The 21,134-nt window shown below is 35.5% G+C and overlaps 1 protein-coding gene across 2 annotated transcripts in view; it reads right to left on the bottom strand.

The window, feature by feature from the left end:
* LOC115442801 (protein kinase C, brain isozyme) overlaps positions 1 to 21,134 on the bottom strand; it is a 205,738-nt gene that overhangs the window by 13,958 nt on the left and 170,646 nt on the right. For both annotated transcript variants that reach the window (XM_030167965.2, XM_030167966.2), the window contains exons 2-3: positions 6,490 to 6,521; positions 6,238 to 6,320 (exon numbers count right to left, since the gene is read on the bottom strand). In XM_030167965.2, the coding sequence (XP_030023825.2) occupies positions 6,238 to 6,320; positions 6,490 to 6,521 (115 nt within the window). The remainder of the gene's footprint in view (positions 1 to 6,237; positions 6,321 to 6,489; positions 6,522 to 21,134) is intronic.

Here is a 21,134-nt window from a genome sequence, read left to right as displayed (position 1 = left end):
ATGGTAATAATAATATGATTATTAAAAAAGCTATCTTTTTATGCTAAAAGAACAATTGGACAGAGCAATATATTCCTATTTCACATTCGTTTATAGTTTGTCGTACTCATTAAAAGAAAATCTTTGATTTCTTATGTTTACGCGAATGTTAGACATTGAAATAAAACTAAAAACTATCTAACGGATTCTATCGCGGTTTTTATATTATTATTTTCTCCCGACGTTTCGAAGACTTTGCAGCCTTCATGGTCACGGGGGGGACTGAGGTGTTGTTCATCCGTAAAGTCAAAGTTACAATATCTACCTACATTTTTCAAATATACAACTTTTGAAACGTCGGGAGAAAATAATAATATAAAAAACCGCGATAAAATCCTTTAAATAGTTTTTAGTTTTATTTCAAAGAAAATCTTTGAGCTGATTAAATGAGCCTAAAATTTATATTTAATAATTATAATAGAAATAACATAATTTAGATCATATTTCGCTACATACGAAATAAATACTGCTAATGGAGATGGGTACTTTGTTATTCATAAAAAAACAACCCAAATGTCGAAGCCAATAAATATCAATTTCCTTCTCGCCGCTGTACTAGATCTTATCAAATCCTATGAAGCTGTAAAAGTTATCACACGCCAATAAAGTGTTAGTACTATTAGAAAAATACACTATATTCTTAACATCAAAAACCTCTTAAATTGACAGATCCAAAAATTACTTGAAAATAAGTACTGTTTCTTATACATTAAGGTTCAAATACTTGAAAGTGAAGCACTATTTCTTATACATTAAGGGCGAGCTTCACATCTGAGTAAATCCTACTAATCACATAAATGTATAAGTCGACTAAATAAAGACACACTAATCTATGCTTCCAAATGGTAATAAAATCTACTATTTACATTAGCCGTTTAATACGATAACTCCCAAATATTTGCTTAAAATTAGTGAAAGAGGTCCTGATATTTTTTATGGATTGATATAAAGATAATACTTGTAATTGCATCGTAGTGGGTCTCCATATCGCTTCTACGTGACAAAGTTATATTAATCCAGAGATTCCGCACTGGTCGATATTACGTCGACAAAATGACTTGGGAGTATCTGCCCTAATTGCTATTTCGTGTTTGCGTTTGACGTTCGAGTTCTAGACTAGTCGATTAGATGTTTGACTTCAGCTTTAGTTGGAAGATGAAGTTTGGAGCTGTCATTTATATTATTGTTGAGAAATGTAAAATTTTCCTTAACTTTTGCTAGATATTGTAACATACATTTACGCCTTTTTGTATCCCGAAAGGGGTAAGAGATATATAAGGTGTAATCGTGTGTATTCCGTCCCATGATCTGATAGAGTGCAAACCTATCGCCATATCGGGAACAAATTCCAAACTCCGGGCTGATACTGAGTAAAAAAAACCCAATACCACTTTGCCCGACCCGGCCATCGAACCTGAGACATCAGCACTGCAGTCATATTGCGTTACAACGAAGCCTTCGCAAGAGTCATAAAAAAAATATTTATTTACTAAATAGAGAATCCTAGTTGCGCTTATGATAAGTCAAGATGCATGAGAATATTTAAGTATTGCTTGAATAAATTCGCTTATATAACTAAAGACAATTTATAATTTCATGTTATATTGGACATAAAATAAATGAAAGACTATAAAGTAAACAAAGAAGCCAACTCGGGCTGGCAGGAAAGAAGAAATAAAAAAGATTTGTAAAATCTTAATAAAGATAAGGGAACGCGTCGCGATCTTCACCGGTGAGGACGATAAAAGCCCTCACATAGCTAACCTACCATACTTGTAACATCTTTGGTTTATAACAGGAGTAAGATAAAATATGATTCTAATTTTGGTAGTATTGTAATAATAAAAATATCAGCCCTGTATTATATACTTGCCCACTGCTGAGCACGGGCCTCCTCTACTACTGAGAGGGATTAGGCCTTAGTCCACCACGCTGGCCTAGTGCCGATTGGTAGACTTCACACACCTTCGAAATTCCTATAGAGAACTTCTCAGATGTGCAGGTTTCCTCACGATGTTTTCCTTCACCGTTAAAGCGAACGATAAATTCACAAAGAATACACACATGATTTTTTAGAAAAGTCAGAGGTGTGTGCCCTTGGGATTTGAACCTGCGGACATTCGTCTCGGCAGTCCGTTCCACACCCAACTAGGCTATCGCCGCTTTTTTGTAGTATTATATTTTATTAAATACTATCCCCCTTATTCATAGACGTTTTTTTTATGCAAGGACAGAGTAAAGCTTTGATAACAAGTCTGTTTCTCAGTGCTAACGACATGGTAGCCTTCGCAGAGCGTAGCCATAGGGCCGTTGTGATTGGCTAATATTGTTGTATAGCAATATAAATAACGTCAATGAATAAGGGGATAAGATTTTTGTCAGTTGCCTACATGAAAGACCTTTCTCAAAATAAAGACTACGTTCTCAACTGGCTTATGAGGTCCACCTGCTTATTCAGGAATCAGGACACGGTCTTAATGCGTAATCTGATCTAAATATATCCTTTCGCATTCCTCCTTTGTATAATTGATTTTTATTTCATATTAGCTTTTGCTCGCGGCTTCGCCCGCGTGAAGGAGTTTTCTGGGATAAAAGTCCCGCTATATATTACCCGGGATAGAAAGTAGCCTACAACCTTCCCAGGGTCAACGTTTTAGGCAGCGTACGTCAAGATAGCATTTTTTTCCGACTTACTTGATATGTATCGTTATATTATGACCGAATTACACAAAAATACTTACTATAAAGTTTCATGCAAATCCGTTCAGTAGTTTTTTCTTGGAAGTGGAACAAACATATATACATCCGTACATCCATCCTTACAGTCTTTCGCATTTATAATATTAGTAGGATTAGCAAGGAGTCGAGACTAGCAAGAAGCTAGCTTGAACTAATCACCACGCCTGCCAATGAACATCACCACACAGCTGTTACAAATTGGGTAGATATATAACGTTATTAACTAAATTGTCTCTGCTCAATGGAGTGTAATCTATTGGCCGAGTAATTGTTAAACGCATCACGGCTCAAAATAGCAAGCCGCACATTGAATTAATTACATACAGGCCACTTCTCTTGTAACAATTTAACACTTACGATACACGCAAATACATTATACAGTATAGTTAGTTACAGTCTACAGACCGGATATCAGGACCGAATTTTTGCTGCAAAAGTTATTACTAATTGGTAATAAGTTGCTGTCTTATTTGAAACGTCCGTGTGGCAAGATGTCACAGCGTCCTTAGATATTAAGACAAATATTACATATTTACAGAAAATATGCTAATAGTAGCATTAAAAATGTGCAAATCATGATATAGAAAAATATGAAGTATTTTACATTGGTGGTTTGCTATTTCACGGTAGATTCAGTAACCATCACATAAGCGCGAAATTTTTGTATGAAAACCTTCCCAACGTCCTCTCTATATAATCTTAGAACTCTTTGATCCAACAAGTCACGCCGGCATAATTCGAATTTCGAAATTCGTATCCGAATTTGACAGTTGAGTTACGCAACGTTGGTCATAATAATAAGTGGAATGAACTTTACGTAGGAACATCAAATTGACAGCATTCGAATTTTGAATAAAAAAAAGAATTCACGTCAAATTGATAACCTCCTCCTTTTTTTGAAGTCGATTAAAAATAGGATAAAAACCCAGCAGCAATAACTTAATACATAGCAAAATTAGCTTTGTTTTTACGTTATTAGCTTTTTATATGAAACATTAGCGTAACGAGTAATAACTCGATGGAGTTCTAAATGATATTACTGTGGGGTTGGGAGCGTGTGCCGCGCGTGGTCGCGTGTGTCATGCACCGCGGCGGCCGCTTGAGACCACCGTGGGTCACTGTGGGGCAACGTCCTACCTCAAAACATATGCCTTTAAACTAATAGGAATTTTATTACTAACCACCCTTATTTATATGTAACCTGTCGGAATTCACAGAAATGACTCATAGATGTATTGAAATCAATTGTTAAGATTAAATCTGTATAACATCGCATTAGTATTAACTGTTATGGTGTTATGTTATGGCCGTGATGCGTTTAACATCTTCTATTAAAGTTAAACTATTGTTCTTTATTTAAAAAAAAAACCGTTACACATTGGAATACAAGTTCATCCCTTACATAGCTGAACACCCACAGTCCTCAGAACTAATTATTATCCCTTGTTGAGACTCGGGTAAAGTATTGTAAGATACAAATCCCAGTCAAACACAGGAAAACCTATCGTGAATTTAGGAAATCGAACCCTGAACTGTGTATGAAGAAGTATGCTACCACTAGACCAATACGGTGATCTTAGAAATCGAATAGAGGATTCGTTGGGCCCCTAGAATCTCCTGACGATACAGTAATCAGAATATATCGAACAGAATCTCCTAACGCAACACAAATCACAATATTGAAATCTGGGCAAATTACATTTCCAACACTCCTGATGTACTCAAATATTAAATACTGCAGTAGAAGTGATGTTGAATTATACATTTACAAGTGATCATTTCAAATGAACTAATCCATTAGCGTCTGTTAGTTAAGTCAAAGTCCAAAGCGAATCCTTAAGGCTAGGTTATTCCAAAATATCTTATTTCGATAAAATTTAAATAATGAAATAATCATTATTTCGATGTGAAAATATTATGTTCTAGTTTAATTATCATTTTTGATTATAAGTCAAAACGTGAAACTTATAAGTTCTCTCTATAATAAATAATTACGAAAAAAAAAAAAATTTGCATCTTTTTTATGTTTTATTTATGGTGTATTAAGGGATTACTTCAAAAATGATTTAAAATATAGGTGATGATATTCAGAAGAATTATTTGATTACTTTTTCCTAAAATGATCCCCAATATTTTTTATACGATATTATAATAAAAAAACTTTCGACAAGGCTCTTGCGCGTGTTCGTGAAGTTGGCCCGACTTCTAGTTTTTTGCGTCTTAGTATTAAATTATGCGTAACTTCAGAATACATTATTATTGTAGCAATACATAGTCGCTTCATTTTTTAGTTGTGGTGGTTCGTACGGGACTGAGCTAAAAATATCAGGTTGTTCCCGGTCACCAATAATTACTTTTTACAGCCACCAAAGTAAATGAACAAATAAAAATTTTCAAATCATCTTTAAACTTTTGTGTTCATGTCAATAATACTTTTTTCTTTAGTTTACTCCAAAGTGATGTATTTATTTTAGATGAAAAAAGAAGCATGTTTCAATTGAAATTAATATGTAGAAGCGTTTAAAAATATTTATAAAACTTTACAAAACAATACATTGATATATTGCTCAAGGATTCGCTAGCCTGATAGACCTTCTCCAGGACAAAAGTCCAACTGGCACTTTTCTGAGGTAAAAAGTAGCTCATATTTTCATCTTTAATTTCTATGCCAAATGTCAACCAAATTCGTTCAGTTGTTTCTTCATTAACTGCTAATAAATCCAGAAGACATTTTTTTTTATTATTCGCCCAAATATATACAAATTGCTAAAGGCTCTGATCGACAGTGACTCTATCAATGTCGCCAAAAGCCTACATACAAAACTAGTTGGATAAAAAAGTTTTTAAACAAACAAACTAATAAACCGATCAGTCAGAATAGGAAACGAATTACTGCTCCCGGAATCGAATCGCGTCGTTATCAATAACGTAACAAAACAACAACGGTTATTTATAACGAAATAACGGTTATTAGGCAACAAATATTTGCGAATAACTTTATTTTCAGCTATTTACACCAAGTTGATCGCGTTTATCGCTATCGGTATAACTTGTTAAAAAGTTTTGTCAACACTTCGGCCATGTCAAAGTTTCGGAACGTGTTTTTCATATTTTCACGTCCATGTTATGAAAAGGTGGCAATGAACTGCGAGATCCGAGGAACAGTTGACAGGTAAAGATATTTTTTACAAGTATTTGAAAGGTTTTATATGTCTACTAAGGATAATAATATAAAAAGTCTTTTTTGTTGATTTGTTTGTGTTAATTAAAATATAATATTTTATGGATGCATGCTTTCAATAACCTGACATAAAGAATACAATTTCTTTTAAATACGATATTATATTAATCAACAATATTTTGAAACTCATTTGTTGTCCAAACTTATAATTAATTTAATCAACATTAGCAAGATTTTATCGTTATTAATTAATTTAATAAATAATTAATTATACTTACGTCGGAATCGGCCCCTTTGTCGGCGCCGGGACACGTGAAAGTCACATACTCGTGGCATCGCTTGTGTACGACGAAACTGCACACTGTAATTAATTAATTAATTACCACTTTAGCTAATTACTTAATTGGTTATCTCAATTTGTATACGCTTGAGTGATTCAAGATAATATCGTTAATATTGAATAATGTATATAAGTTTTATGATATTTTAATGTAATGTTTTTGAATTGAAAGGTATTTTTTTTAACTAACCTTGACACTGGAAGCCTTGTTTTCCGAAGCCCCTGTAACAAAAAGAAAAATTCATGTTAATTATCATTAAAATTAATTACATTGCTTATCTGTCACATATATATCTTGAGTTTTCCTAACTAGGGCTTACATTAGCAGTCTTACTTATAAACTTGTTTTAGCGTTGAGAGGGGGTTAAGAATTGCTTAAATAGCTGTCAAAAACATCACCAGTTCCTAGTTTAAACCTTATTAAGAGACAAGATGGCGGGTTTTGACTTACAGCAGATCGAGTAAATTTGTGTTTTAACTATAGCTTTGCGAATTTTTTATAAGCACGACTGTATGCCTATAGGTCTTAATATTTTAATTATTGTAATCGTAGTGTTAAGTCTGCTGCAAAACCTAATAAATATATATTTGCCTATAATATATTAAGAGTCTAGATAATTAAATTTACACACGAAGTACAGGCGAGAGAAAAATAACCAAACTACAATATTTTTTTTTACAAAGTGAACTCCATCGAAGAGCGAATTTAAATTTTTAACTAGACAACTTTTTAATTAAAGCCTCGTAACATCGAACTTCGATAGTCGAAAAACCCAATATGATAAAAAAAGAATACGGAATTATATTACATCTCAAGGTACAGTCCACGCGCGAGCTCCGAAGAATTTTGTAAAATTTTAATGAATGCAGCTATTTTGTCGATATATAATATAATGTATAATACCAGTTCTGTATTATATACTGTCCAATAGGACAGCAATGGCTGGGCACGGGCCTCCTCAACTACTGAGAGGGATTAGGCCTTAGTCCACTACGCTGGCCTAGTGCGGATTGGTAGACTTCACACACGCTCAAAATTCCTGTAGAGAACTTCTCAGGTATGCAAGTTTTCTCACGATGCTTTCCTTCACCGTTAAAGTAAGCGATAATTCACAAAGCATACACATATAATTATCAAAAAAGTTAGAGGTGTATGCCCTTGGGATTCGAACCTGCGTAAATTCGTCTCGGCAGTCTGTTCCACACCCAACTAGGCTATCGCTAGCCGCTATTACGATATCGTTTAAATGAATGTATTTGCCACTTTCGCCACCTGATCCAACTTCTGCGATTTACGCCGTGGCAAGGCGGAACGCGGTAATTATCCCTAATTTGGGCAGCAAGAGTCGTAAAAAGACGTACTTCGTTGTAGACTTATCCCCTTATTCATAGACTAGTGATTGGCTAATATTGTTGTATCTCAATATTAGCCAATCACAACGGTCTTATGTCTACATACTGCGAAGGCTGCCATGTCGTCAACACTGAGAAACATACTTGTTATCACAGTTTTACTCCGTCCTTAGATAAAAACGTCTCTGAATAATTGGCATAGATTCTTCTTTACAATGGACTACTACATGCATGGATAGTTCCAGTAAATATCAATTAGAATTCCTATATTACACATACCACACAGCCTTCCACATCTCCAAGAGAAATAGTAATATTTTCTAATAAAATAAAATTGCTACCTTACCTACTGACAAATTGTTGAACTTATAAACGAGGCTTAGCTTGCGCTTGCAAAGGATATGGCAGACGTGGTTAAAGTCGATCGTTCATTCGGTCGTATTTTTCTAGACGTTTTCTATAGATACATTTTCAATTACAAAGTATTTAAAGATTAAAATATTTTCACTTAAACAAAGATGTAAAGCGCTTTGACATTATCATATTTAAAACTGATAAATTTAATTGATTGTAATACAATGCAAACGTATATGAACTGAGTTTTATTTATTTATTTTATACATAATTATATTATAACACCATAACAGTTAATACTAATGCGATGTTATACAGACTTAATCCTAATAATTGGTTTCAGTACATCTATGAGCCGTTTCTATGAATTCCCGCAGGTTGTATGTAAATATATCCAAGTTCTGGGATATGATATTAAGGAATCGTATGGCCCGTGACAAGGACATCAACGTGGTTGATAATATCAGTCGCATCGTCTTAACACTCGAACAATTTATTTAACACTAGCTTCCGCCCGCAGCTTCGCCCGCGTGTATTTCGGACTTCAAAAATGGAGCCGGTCGCGAACGTTCGAGAATGTTCGTTTTACGAAGCTACTCGTTAGGTGATTCGCTAGCCTCTAGGTGCCAAGCAAGCCGCCTGCCTGTGCGTTCGCGACCTTATATATATACAAAAATAATCTTTATAGCATGATTCAGTATTCACGCATGATGGCTTATTAATAGCGTATCTCATGTATAACATTGGTGTTTCTATACCGATTTCTATGATTCTTTTTTATGGAATATTTAATAATGTTAACTTTTTAATTAGGGATGACTGAGAGTGTTATAAACGTAAGAGTAGACAAATATAATGAGAAAGCTTTGAACTGCTAAGCTATCGGGAGTTACACGTGTTATTGTGAGTCAACCATAAAAGATAGACATATGCTGTCGTGGGATATTTTTTACATAATTTTAAGGAGAACATTTCCGTCATACATGATTTCTGTGTAGCTTTAACCATTAAGGTTGCACACGCGACGGAAGCTTAAAAATGGAGTAACTTCTCCCGTTTTCCCAACATTTCCCTTCACTGCTCTGCTCCTATTAATTGTAGCGTGATGAAAAGTATACTATAACCAGCACAGGAGTATGACAAATAATAGTACCAAGTTTCGTTAAAATCCGTCGAGTAGTTTTTGTTTCTATAACGGTTATACAGACAGACAGACAGATAAAAATTTTACTAATTGCATTTTTGGCATCAGTATCGATCCCTAATCACCCCCTGATAGTTATTTTGGAAATATATTTCATGTACAGAATTGACTTCTCTACAGATTTATTATAAGTATAGAAGATAGAAGATATTTCTTCTATCTTCTATACTTATAATAAATCTTAATAAATAGCTTGATATGACAAAAATACATTTCGCAAGCTCTCAAAGAAGTCAATTCTCTATGCCACATGAATTTCCTCAAATAGAAACAACTACATATCATCTTCAAAGTCTACAAACTGCCACATCCAGTATTTTCTTTCTTCGTCCAGTCAGGTCCAATCGGAAGCGCATCGGAATTGAATCGGCGTCCCCGACGGCATTAGTTCAATTAGTACTCGCTACGTACCACCTGAGCCGCGCCGGGCTGTCGTGTGTGCGGGCTAACGAGTAAGTTGGATGATCCCCAGCGCTTATAATCAGGACTGCCTAATGATTACTAAAGGGGTTACAAATTTGCGGGCGGTAGGACATATTTATATCCGCCCGGATAGCGACCACCGTACACAAGGTGCTAAAACCCGCCATAGTGGCCCACGTAAGTGTGTCGCGTTCTGGAGTCAGCCTGTGTGTCCGGTTCTAACAGGCCGACATAATGGTGTCGACTGCCGAATGCCATCTCGTCAGTCGACATTCTATTGGACAGCACTGTACTTAAAAATGGTGAAAAATGTCTAAAACTTTGACATGGCCAAAATATTGACAGAACTATTTAACAAGTTATACTGTTAGCGATCAACATGTACTTTGTGTAAATAGCTAAGAACAAATAGCTATTTTATTTTGAAATATGGTGGTCAGTGGGGCGTGAAGGCTGCAAAGTCTACGAAACGTCGGGAGAAAAAAATAAAACCACAATAAAATTCCGTAAAATACTTTTAATTCAATGTCTAACATTCACGTAAACATAAGAAATCATAATGCAAGTTTTATTTATTTAATTTACACTGTTCTACAACTATATAATAGTCAACAATTGAATGTTTGTTTCACTTCGCTGATTTCTATTAGTACACAAGCGGCTATTATGCTCGGTCAGTTAGTTTCCATCAGGCGCAATGATTTGCAATTGAATTTTAGTATGCATAATAAACAGTATAGTGAACGTAAGCTATAGAAGCAATCGTATTTAGCATCACGGCTATCCCTTAGCAGGGGTAGGTAGAGGTTTAACAATATCCAGATTCCGTCAACTATGTTTAGATGTTATACTTATTCGCATTTCCGTGCTACAGACATCACCTACATTATAAGTTCATTTACTTTTCGCAGTAATTCTTTAATCTAAATTTCGTTTCCTTTGTCTCCTTTAATTTTATTCACCATATTTTGCGGTATTAATATTATTAAACGGCATAACTTATATGTTTGGATAGAAGGTGTAATCTCTAAAACTACTTATTGGATTTTCAAAATTCTCTCACTTATCGGAAGCTACTGAATGCTATAAGAAGGTTTACCTCCCTGCAACGCGTACAGTAAGGAGCCCAACCTACCACATAAATATATTTAAATCCTCGAACAAAACGAGAACACGGCGCACAAAACTATCACGTCGAGAGGCGTGTATTGTGTAGCGATACTATCTCGCGTTGTCGCGGCGTCGCGCGGCATCCGGCGTGTGTCGCGCGTCAAAAGAGCCGCGCCGCGATGCATACTATCTGCTTGTTGAATGCATACATCGTCTGAAATGAGTACGACTTATATTGTAGATTTTTTAATGGTACAAATGATTTGTTTTTGAGGTTTGCAAATTTTGAAAAATGGCTTATGTTAAACTTAAACCAATATTAGGTAGTTGACGTATTTGACAGTTTAATCAGTATGTGCTCTCGATTTGATAAGAACTTAAATATGTAATTAGTAAATTGTAGAGCCGAGTTATCAGTTTAGTTTGATAGCAATTGAATAGAGCGCCTGGATCGGGATGGTCCGATAATCTATGAGACAAAAACTTTAGGAACCTCTGGTTTAGTACCACAATTTCACTTCCATTATCAAGTAGGTACCTGACTCGCCCATTTCCCACACGGTATGAATATCGTGAATATTTCATATATTCAAATGTCATTTCTCGCGTCGCATTACCGGTGCGAGTTTAATCACTTCTACATCATCATCGGATCCAATCGGCTCTCACAGCCCGCTGGCCCGTGAAATTGACGCCCCCGCGCCGGGCAGGCGGTAGGGTTGGCACCGACTACATTTTATCAAGTGGCTCATTATATATAGCATTTAAAAAAGGAGTCATCATCTTCTTCATTTCTGCCGGGAATCGTCCACTGCTGGACACCGGCCTTAACCATTGAGCGCCACAGGGACCAGTTCTGGCCCACTCTCATCCATCGGACTCCGGCGACTCTCACCAGGTCATCGGTCCATATTGTGTGGGCCTGCCTACGCTGTAAAAAAGGAGTATTTATCCCAATTAACTTCATCCTTAATATGGGATTAGGCAAAACGATAGCAAGAATTTTAAGAGTCTTAAAACTTTGTAAATAACGAATTATGTAAATGAGTGAATGTAGGGGTACTAAATATAATAATCATGATAATAATTTCCCTGTATTATATACGTATATTGTCCCATTGCTGAACACCGGCTTCCGCTATTACTGAGAGGTTTCAGGGCTCAGTCCACCGCGCTGGTATAGTACTAGTTGACAGACTTCACATACCGTCGAAGTTCTTATAGAAGTATGTAGGTTTCTTCACGATGAATTCCTTCAAAATTCAAGTCTTGTGTTTTTTTTTTATCTTGACAACAATAAAAATAAACAGAAATATTTTTAACCCTATCATTAAAAAAAGATTAGAACTTATGTGAAATTTAGTGTATATTATCCGTGTAAACACTAGGACGTGACAACCCTACGAAGCGCCCCAATGCCGCCGCCTCTGGAATTTTTATGTTCGCAACACAATACAATTTAGAAGTGGCGTCGGTTGAAATATTACCAGCAATTTTTTGGCGAATTTCGATTTATCTAATTTACTAGAGTTCATAATCCATTGCTCGCAAACTCAGCGCATGCGAGTGAAATATTAATGTGTGTTAATAATTTTATACAGTTTTTCAAAAATAGAACGTCGTCCAGGATTTCGAATTACAATGTTGCATGGAACACCATTAGAGACGTTATAAGTCTTTCAATTCCTACAAATTACTTGGGTTACAATGTTTTCTAAATTAGAGTACAAGTCAAAACAGTCCTTATTTTGTTTGGCAAAAAGAATACGACAAAAACTATTTAAATTGAAATAATCTCACAATACTTTTCATTACTGATTCACTTGAACCGTAACGTCATTATGCAGAATGTCTGAAAGCAATTTATTTTCAAAGGACGTTCTTTACTGGCACAACGAAGTGGATGCACGCAGTACATGATTGTAAGTATAGCGATTGCAAATATACCCTGACCAGGAAAATAAGAAACCTCACCATGTTGTCATAAAATATGGAACTAATTTCTTGTTCTAAAAACATTAATTTAAGAAAAAGCCATAGCATAGGTGGCGGTATAATAATTGTTTTAGGTGCGTTTGTAGCGGGAAAGGCTTTTCACGGCGAAGTAGCGAACAATACCTTTTTTTTAATCTGGCACGGCAAAGTAACTTTGTTGGAAGAATGTTAAACATAATGTTTGTGGCATAATGTTTTTGTTGCCTTTATCTTGTGAATATAGTTTTATAGTTTTTACTCTTTGGTAATTGGTAATGGCTGTATAGAATTTAAATTTAAATTTAAAAAGCTTTCTGTTGTTTCTTGTTCTTATAATAAAACAGTTCGTTTGTTTGGTATCCGTGTATAACTTCAACAAACTTCACTGAATCTGATGGGAAGCACGATGCCGTCCAAATAAAGTATCGATTGGCAACAGATGGCTATCTTATGCCATACGACACAATCATGCTGGCTTTCTAAGATCCATCTTCACTCTATGGCGGAAGGACCCAGGATTATAGGAAGGAGAGGACAAGCATCCTAGCAAACTATTCCAAAACTTGATGTGGCGGCAAAGAAAAGAGTTGGCAAACAGTGTAGAAAAAAAAAAATATTTTGTATTGTATTGTACCGTAATTGAGACTACGCTAGCCCTATTCCTTCTAAGTTGTCCAACATCACACGAGTGGTCTATCGTACAAGCACTCCCGAAGGCCGCACGTGGTTACTACGCACGTGAAACACGACACCGTAGCGTATTCATTCATGGCAGCGAAGCGGTTGGCGGACAGCCAGCTTTACCAAACATAATCATTTGTTATATTACGTGAGAATACGGTATTTCAGTTTCGATTGGTGATGTTTTCTGTTAAGTGGTAATGTGCATGTTTGTGTCCTTTGAAGACAAAGAATTCTATTATATAGAGCGGAAATTGGTGAAATTGTCATAGAAGAATTTTGCGCTCATGCGATAATAACTCAAGCTACTGTGAATTTAGCAAACCACCAATGTAAATACTTCATATTTTTTCCATATCATGATTTGTATATTTTTAATACTCATAATAATAGAATATTTTCTGTAAATATTTTATTATTATATTAACTTCATTAATATTATTGTATAAGTGTCTGACTAAGAATACCTAGTGCATATCAGATTCACATATAGTACATGTCAACAAAATGATTGTTCTGTTTAATGCCTTCTATAAAGCCCCCCCTCCCCCCGCTTGATCCTATGGCGACAGGAACAGCTCCCGATACACTATAAAACGATCTCTCGTGTGTGAGAATAGTTCATTATATTACATTTAGCGTGGCATAAGCGAATGTTAAAAGGCACCTTATCTAAGCCCCTTACACGTCTTGCCAATTAATGGAAACAAATCGAGACGATTTAATAATCTTTAAACAAGATAATTTCTCAAAATATTGGACGAAACAACATTTCTATGCAATCCATCCTTAATTCGATGATTGAAATAGACTATGATGGATATTATTACAGGTACCGGGCCAAATTATTGTGCAATATTTGTAACGAACGGCAAACGTTTGCAATAAACATAATTCAGTCGAAAAATAAATAACATTAATAAAGCAACAATGTTGCACACGTTTAGAAATGTCGCGAAATAGTTGACGCATTATACGTGGATTTTACACGGCTGATTGTATTAAATTATGTTTAACATTTTTGAAAATGGAGTTTTATACAAAGATTTGCTAATCATAACGAAGAGAAAGGCGTATATGTAGTTATACTTATATTCGAATTATCGTAGTGACTTTAAAATCTGCAGTGTTGCGCTATTATTAATATTTTTTATATACTCTTACTAAGATGGAGCTGTATATATAAGTATGGATTAGCACTTTTACTAAGTAAAATAAGACCAAAATCCTCCGAAATCATTAAAACAACATCTACCCACGTATACTATATTTGAACTATAGAAAAAAATTCGAAATTTAAAAACTTTAATCCCACGATCTTGCACATCGAATCTTGTAACATACGCTTTTCTACGCGGTTATGTTGTGCAATTTATATTAATGGCCGCACAAATCTCCCGACGTCAGCTTTGTGTATTATTTTGTTTGAGTGTGAAACGCAGAGCGGGAATAATAATTAGTTTGGCCGACTTCGCGCTTTCTTCTTGCTGTTGACGGGTACAATAGTCACCCCCCCTTCTGTTGGAGTTTGCAACAATGAGTAAATGGAGGGGCGGTTAGATTGTTATACTTTTTCATTACATAAAGCGATATCTGTTAGTTACCACTGTATCAGGCTATAATTTACTGAAAATTATGAGAGATAATATCTTATGTTTAAGGGAGATGAATATAGTGTATTTTATAATTTCTTTTTAGGCAGTCACTTCTGACATTCTCGCTCGTATAAAGAAAAGCAAATGTGACATCTATTTTTTTTCATTTTTTTATACAAGTAAGTCAATGACTCCATTACACCTGATGTTAAATCAAGTGTACGGTCCACATATACTGTTGGCTGCCGAGAGATGATTACGCCTCGCCATGACACAACTATACCGTCATTTTTGAAACCAGATCTATATACATGGGACATATTTAAGTGGGAGACTTACGCGGGTTTTAAACCATTTATTTATTTTAAACCATTAATGCCTTAATAATAAACCAGAACGAGTGCAGAAAGTTTTAATAACATCACGCGCTCGACGCCATTTTCCGCGTATGAAGGACCGCAGCGTAAATGAATTAATCTGCATCGTTATGCGACATAAATTAGTTTACGGCCGCTCTAGTGAAGGTTTGTAATAAAATCTATCCAGTTAAAAATTAACAAACTCACGTTAACGGTCTGGGAAGTTTATGATGTTACTTTGACGGTGATTTATGGACACAATTATAATGGTATGAAAAAAAGTTTTTTTTTTTTCTATATTGGATCATCTCTAAATTTTATATAGTCATTGACCTACATGATTTAAGTTCTCTGGTCGATACGTACAATCTGGAATTAATCAAATGTGACCAAGAAAGGACACAATGTTCGAGTGAACTTAGAATCTCATAGAAAGGGTACACAAAGTTTTTTACATGGTCCAGCTTGGAAATCAAACTTAAAATCTCCCATACTGCTGGCCATATACGCAGCCGTTAATCCAACTGATCTGTTGCTGTTTTACCGGCGAGTCCGGTAGAAATCCATAAACGGATTTACACGTGTTAAAAAAAATTGTCTGATACAAAAATCGGACTAAAAAACCACCATACTGCTGGCCGTATACGCAGCCAGTAACTAACAAAGCGACAAATTATCTTACCTACAAATACACAACGAATCACCTCGACGAAGGCACAAAACCGCGAAACTAAATTAATCACGTGTTATGTTCGTTTCACGCATTGTTGGCGCGACTGTGATTATTATAATAAACCATTGAATATACGAGTTTAATTTACAACCGGCTGCTGTAGGGCCCGGTAGGGTTGTCAATTCAAAGAAAATTTTAACAAAAGAGAAAGAAAAATACAACATATTTCGGAAAAAGTTTGTCTTAATTTTGGTACATTTTACATTTTTATTCGGGACTAAAAAAATTCTTTAGCATCATTTGCAACAGGTTAGGCTGTGCGAACCGATAAAAAAAACAGCAGTTAAAGTATTATAAGTAATTCTATTGACCCTTTTCTTGTTCATTTCTTTAGCATAATTTGCAAAAAGTTAGGCTTTGCATACTGTTAAAAAAAATAATTTCACTGATTGTTATAAGTAATTCTATTGACCCTTTTCTTGGTAATTTCTTAAGCATCACTTGCACAACAGGTTTGACTTTGCATATTGGTAAAAAAAAATTCACTGAGTGTTACAAGTAATTCTATTGACCACATTCTTGCTCTGAAAACCGAAATTCAGTATCTGTTTTTGACAGCCCTAGCCTGCCTGGACGTCGTCCAAATATTTGGCCACGGCGAGTTCCGATACGGCCGTGCGACACTGTCCACTACACGTTGTTGAAGCTGTTTGGTTTGGGCGTTACGTTTGTGTTGATGTTTTTGTAGATACGGCGGGTAAATGGGTGTGCTTGTTATGGATGATTAAGATTATGTTAACTAAATGTCAAATTAATATACGTAAGTTTGCTATCAATTACAATTTCTATGCGTTTATAAAAAAATATATTTAAATTTCGAATAATATTTATGACAATGGCAGCTGCCTTTCATGACCAATGACTGGAACAAAATTATTATTAAATACCTACATAATATATAGCATCGTTAGTAAATAACAATTGCATGATTCATATTTAGCCAGCTTTCATAGGCACTTCGTTTGCAAAGTTTTAAACAAATCATCCGCGTCGCAAACAGCCACGTTGTTAAACCGGGTAAAACAAATACCACCTGCCAGTTACATCTGTCCGCAAACTATCAATTTTAATAACGAACCCACACCGGCTGGCTGAAGCAAAAATCGTTGCCGCAATCGTGGTAAAAAAAAAAAAAAAAAAAGTGCTCTCGTTGAAACCGCCTCTCCAGATTCAAAAGTAGAACGCTGCAGGGGGCAGGGGGGGTGATGTTGCGTGCCAGTTCCACTCACAATGGCCCTCGACAGATGAAAACCGCCGATATAGTAAGAGCCGATGGAAAATGTTCAAACTCCTTTCGTGCTTAAAGTTAATACGATTGAACTTTTTAGCGTAACCTCCTCGATGTTTTTAGTTAGAGAATCTTTGATGTGACTCTCGTGTTTATATTTGAACATTTTAAATATATGTGTTAGAATTTAAAACGGCGAAGAAAAACCATTACGAGGAAACATACATACCTGAGAATTTTCCATAAGAATTTTGGAGGTATGTGAAGTCTGCCATCCCGTGCTGGGCCAGCGTGGTGGATCAGAGCCTAAACCCTCTCAGTAATAGCGCAGGCCCAAGCTCAAAAGTGGGGCAGTATATAATACAGGGCTGATATTATCATTTGTTCTCTTTATTTTAAAGTTGTTTTTTCTATATCTAAAAACATCAATGCGTGTAAAAATATTTTTAAAACTTAATCACCCTTCAATGACGGGGTTCAAGACTCACTGGTAGTAGAGCTTCAATTTAATAATATGTTAATATCCTTATTAATGTGCTCAAATGGGTCTTTTTTTAATGCAAATGACCTAAAAAAGATCTTTTTAACGGTAAATGACAAGTCCCTAAGCAGTTAAAACCTGGTGGTAAGTCACCGCCACCATTCACCAAACAAATTGCCAGAGAAATGTAAAATGCATTGTCATACTTAGAAAAGAAATGGAAAATGGAGGAGAGAGGGTTTAACTTATCTTTACCATTCTCAATGTGTAGACACAAAATATAATAGCAAAGCCATTCCACAAAATAAATAAACAGAATATATAGTAATCTGTCATTAGATTCTAGAATATTCTAATAATAATTCCATCAAGTGAGCACAATAAATTAACGCATTAAAACTCTATAATATCGTAGAAATTGAAAACCCAGACCCACACTCTCGACCGCTATTATTCGTAAACTCTAATTTTAAAACAACAAACCTCATTTCGCAAATCATAAATCTCCATACATTTTTCTAGCACACAATTAAACATTTACGTACTTAAAACAAATTACCGCGCTTTACATAAAATAAAAACTCTTTCATAATTATTACGCCAATAAAAATCTACCACGCGTGGTAGAAATTTTAATTTTCTCCCACGATGTTATTACAACCGACGTTGTACACACAACGTTATGTTACGGAGGCGGTTTTATTACGTTCACGATTTATTTTTCATCAAAGAGTGTTTGCTTTGCGTTGATACGTTAATAATATTCATTTACAGCGCTAATAACTCGTGTTTTGGGGTTGCCAGACACTTAATGAATTTCCATTTTGGTAAAAAATTATAATTTTGTACGACAAAATAGTATTTTAACTATATTTTCTTTGAAAACGAATTACACTAAAGTTTTTTCGTAGAATAAATATTTTTAATGAGTTATAATTCTAATTTGTACTCGTCGGGCTGATTTAAGAAAAAGGATTATATCCAAGATCGTGACCGATATATCTAACAATATACATTGTAGAACGAATATGGAAATATAGAAACAAAGAAATAAGATCGAAAATTGAGATAATTTACAAACAAAAGTATTTATAGACTGACGAGTGACGTCCTGTTTATCTCTAATTGATACCAGAGCATTCGTTAAGTTAGGTTAAATTATTTTCTGTTCGGTATCCACTGCGAACCTGGAATTTGTTCCCATTGATACAAGAACATTAATTCAACTAGGATGTATTTTTTTCTGCTCGGAATCAGCCAGGAACCTGGAACTTATTCCCAATATGGCGATAAGCTCGCCTCCTTTCACACACAACAGAACACTCATGTCGAAAAGTAGGTGCCCTGGTTGCACCTCTGCCTACCCTTTATAAAGGCGTGATGTATATTTGTAAATTATATTAGTCACATATCATCCCGTCAACACCAGTTCGTGTCACAAGTTAGCCAGTTTTCCGCGCCGTCTAGCGTTGCGTGCACTTGACAAATATCTAGGTCACAAATATATCTAGCCTAGCATAGTGTCACTCACACGCTGACATCAGATGACCACGATTAATGGCCGTTTCCACGCATTTCAATAAACATTAGATCATTTTAACACAAGGGATTTTCACTTGTTAATGTTATAGGTATGAAACCTGCATACCTGAGAAATTGTCTATAGGAATTTTCGAGGGTGTGTGAAGTCTACTCTAACCGCACTAGGCCAGCGTGGTGGACTAAGGCCTAATCCCTCTTAGTAGTATGTTCTATGCTCTATGTTGATGGGCTCCTTTTTTCGCACTTAGCCCGTAGTAGGTCGGGCCGTTGTGCGTGGGATGCCGACTATGGGTCTAGCTAGTCTAACTCCTTAGTAGACGAGGCCTGTATCCGACCGTGGGATAGTATAATACAGGGCTGATATTATATTATTATTATTATATTGTAGAATAGAGATAAAATCTAATTTAAATTTCGTCACAAGATACATAGGTATAACTACTGATATTTATAAATGCGGTCTGCAAATCTTTCTAATGATAATTAGATTCTATATAAAGGGAAGCCGGCGGGATCGGGTAATATAGACCCTTCGCCCCTGAAAGCTACCACTCCAGTTGAGTCAGCACAATGATTGCACAGTATGGATCGTCTGGCGCTAATACAATATAACCACTTTTAAAGAACCGACCCTCATTACAATTGTGCAGGCAAAACTAAACCGTGTACCCGCTACCTACCGTGTAACTTTCCGTGCTATTTGCCAGTCCGAGCGGCCGTGAGCTTGGGTCAAGTGTAACTGGTGCAAGGCCATTTACAGAACTTAGTTCGAAAAAAGTACGGGGGTGAAAGTTCCGTTGCGTTATTACACGTGGAAATGTTATTTATTACAGGTGATAAGAGCAAGGGTTTCATCAATATTTGTAATGAGGTTTTGATTGTGCCTCTCTTTTTATATTGATTAATATTATTATTTTTTTTTACTAATATTCTAAGTGCAAAAGTTTGTGAATATGTCTGGTAGGTTTTGTATTGCTGGTTGTGGGATATATTTTGTATCCGCCGGATAGCGACCATTGTACACAATGTGTTAAAACCCGCCATAGTGGCCCACATAGCGGTGTGGCGTTCCGGGATCAGACTGTGTATATCCGGTTCCAACAGGCCGGCATAATTGTTTCGACTGTCGAGGAGTAATCATCTCTCGTCAGTCTATACGTAAAGAAAGAAAATCTTTACATTTCACTACTGAGGCATCGATCAGCAAATACCTGAAATTACTTAATAAACTCAAAGAGGCCACCACTGACCGACTTCATTCAAACCTAATCCAAAGTTGACTTCGGAGGACAACTTTTGTTTAACTTTTGTTGAGTGACGGCACGCGACGATTGGACCAAACTTGGATCAAAACTTTGTACATTAAAAAGTTTGGCCAATTCACTATGTTGATTGCACTCTTAAATATTTGATTAAAAAGATAACGTAGTTGTTTACTGGCTACATTCAAAATTCGAACGATATAGGAAAAGATTTTCAAATAATGGCTCCATTACCATAGACAATTTAGTAATTACAAAACTATAGATTCATAAACTATTATTTTCGTAACTATTATTTGAATAGGTTGGAAATAAATCCATATGTAAATGTAAATTTTGCGAAATTTATATTATTTGTGATTCAAATATTATATTATTATAACACCCCTGTTTTTCCATCGCGGGTTATCGAAATGAAACTAGAATTAAACTATTTTTATTTCGATAAAAAATCTTTAAGGACATTCTACTCATGGCTCCGGGAGGTAAACGCAATCTCATGCATTACTTCGTAATTGTAACTTGTTTGTTTCTAC

Source organism: Manduca sexta, chromosome 14, assembly GCF_014839805.1.
Source record: "Manduca sexta isolate Smith_Timp_Sample1 chromosome 14, JHU_Msex_v1.0, whole genome shotgun sequence".
Classification (NCBI taxonomy): Eukaryota; Metazoa; Arthropoda; class Insecta; order Lepidoptera; family Sphingidae; genus Manduca; species Manduca sexta.
The sequence above is the reverse complement of the archived record's forward strand: the minus strand, read 5'-3'. Positions and strand labels throughout refer to the sequence as shown.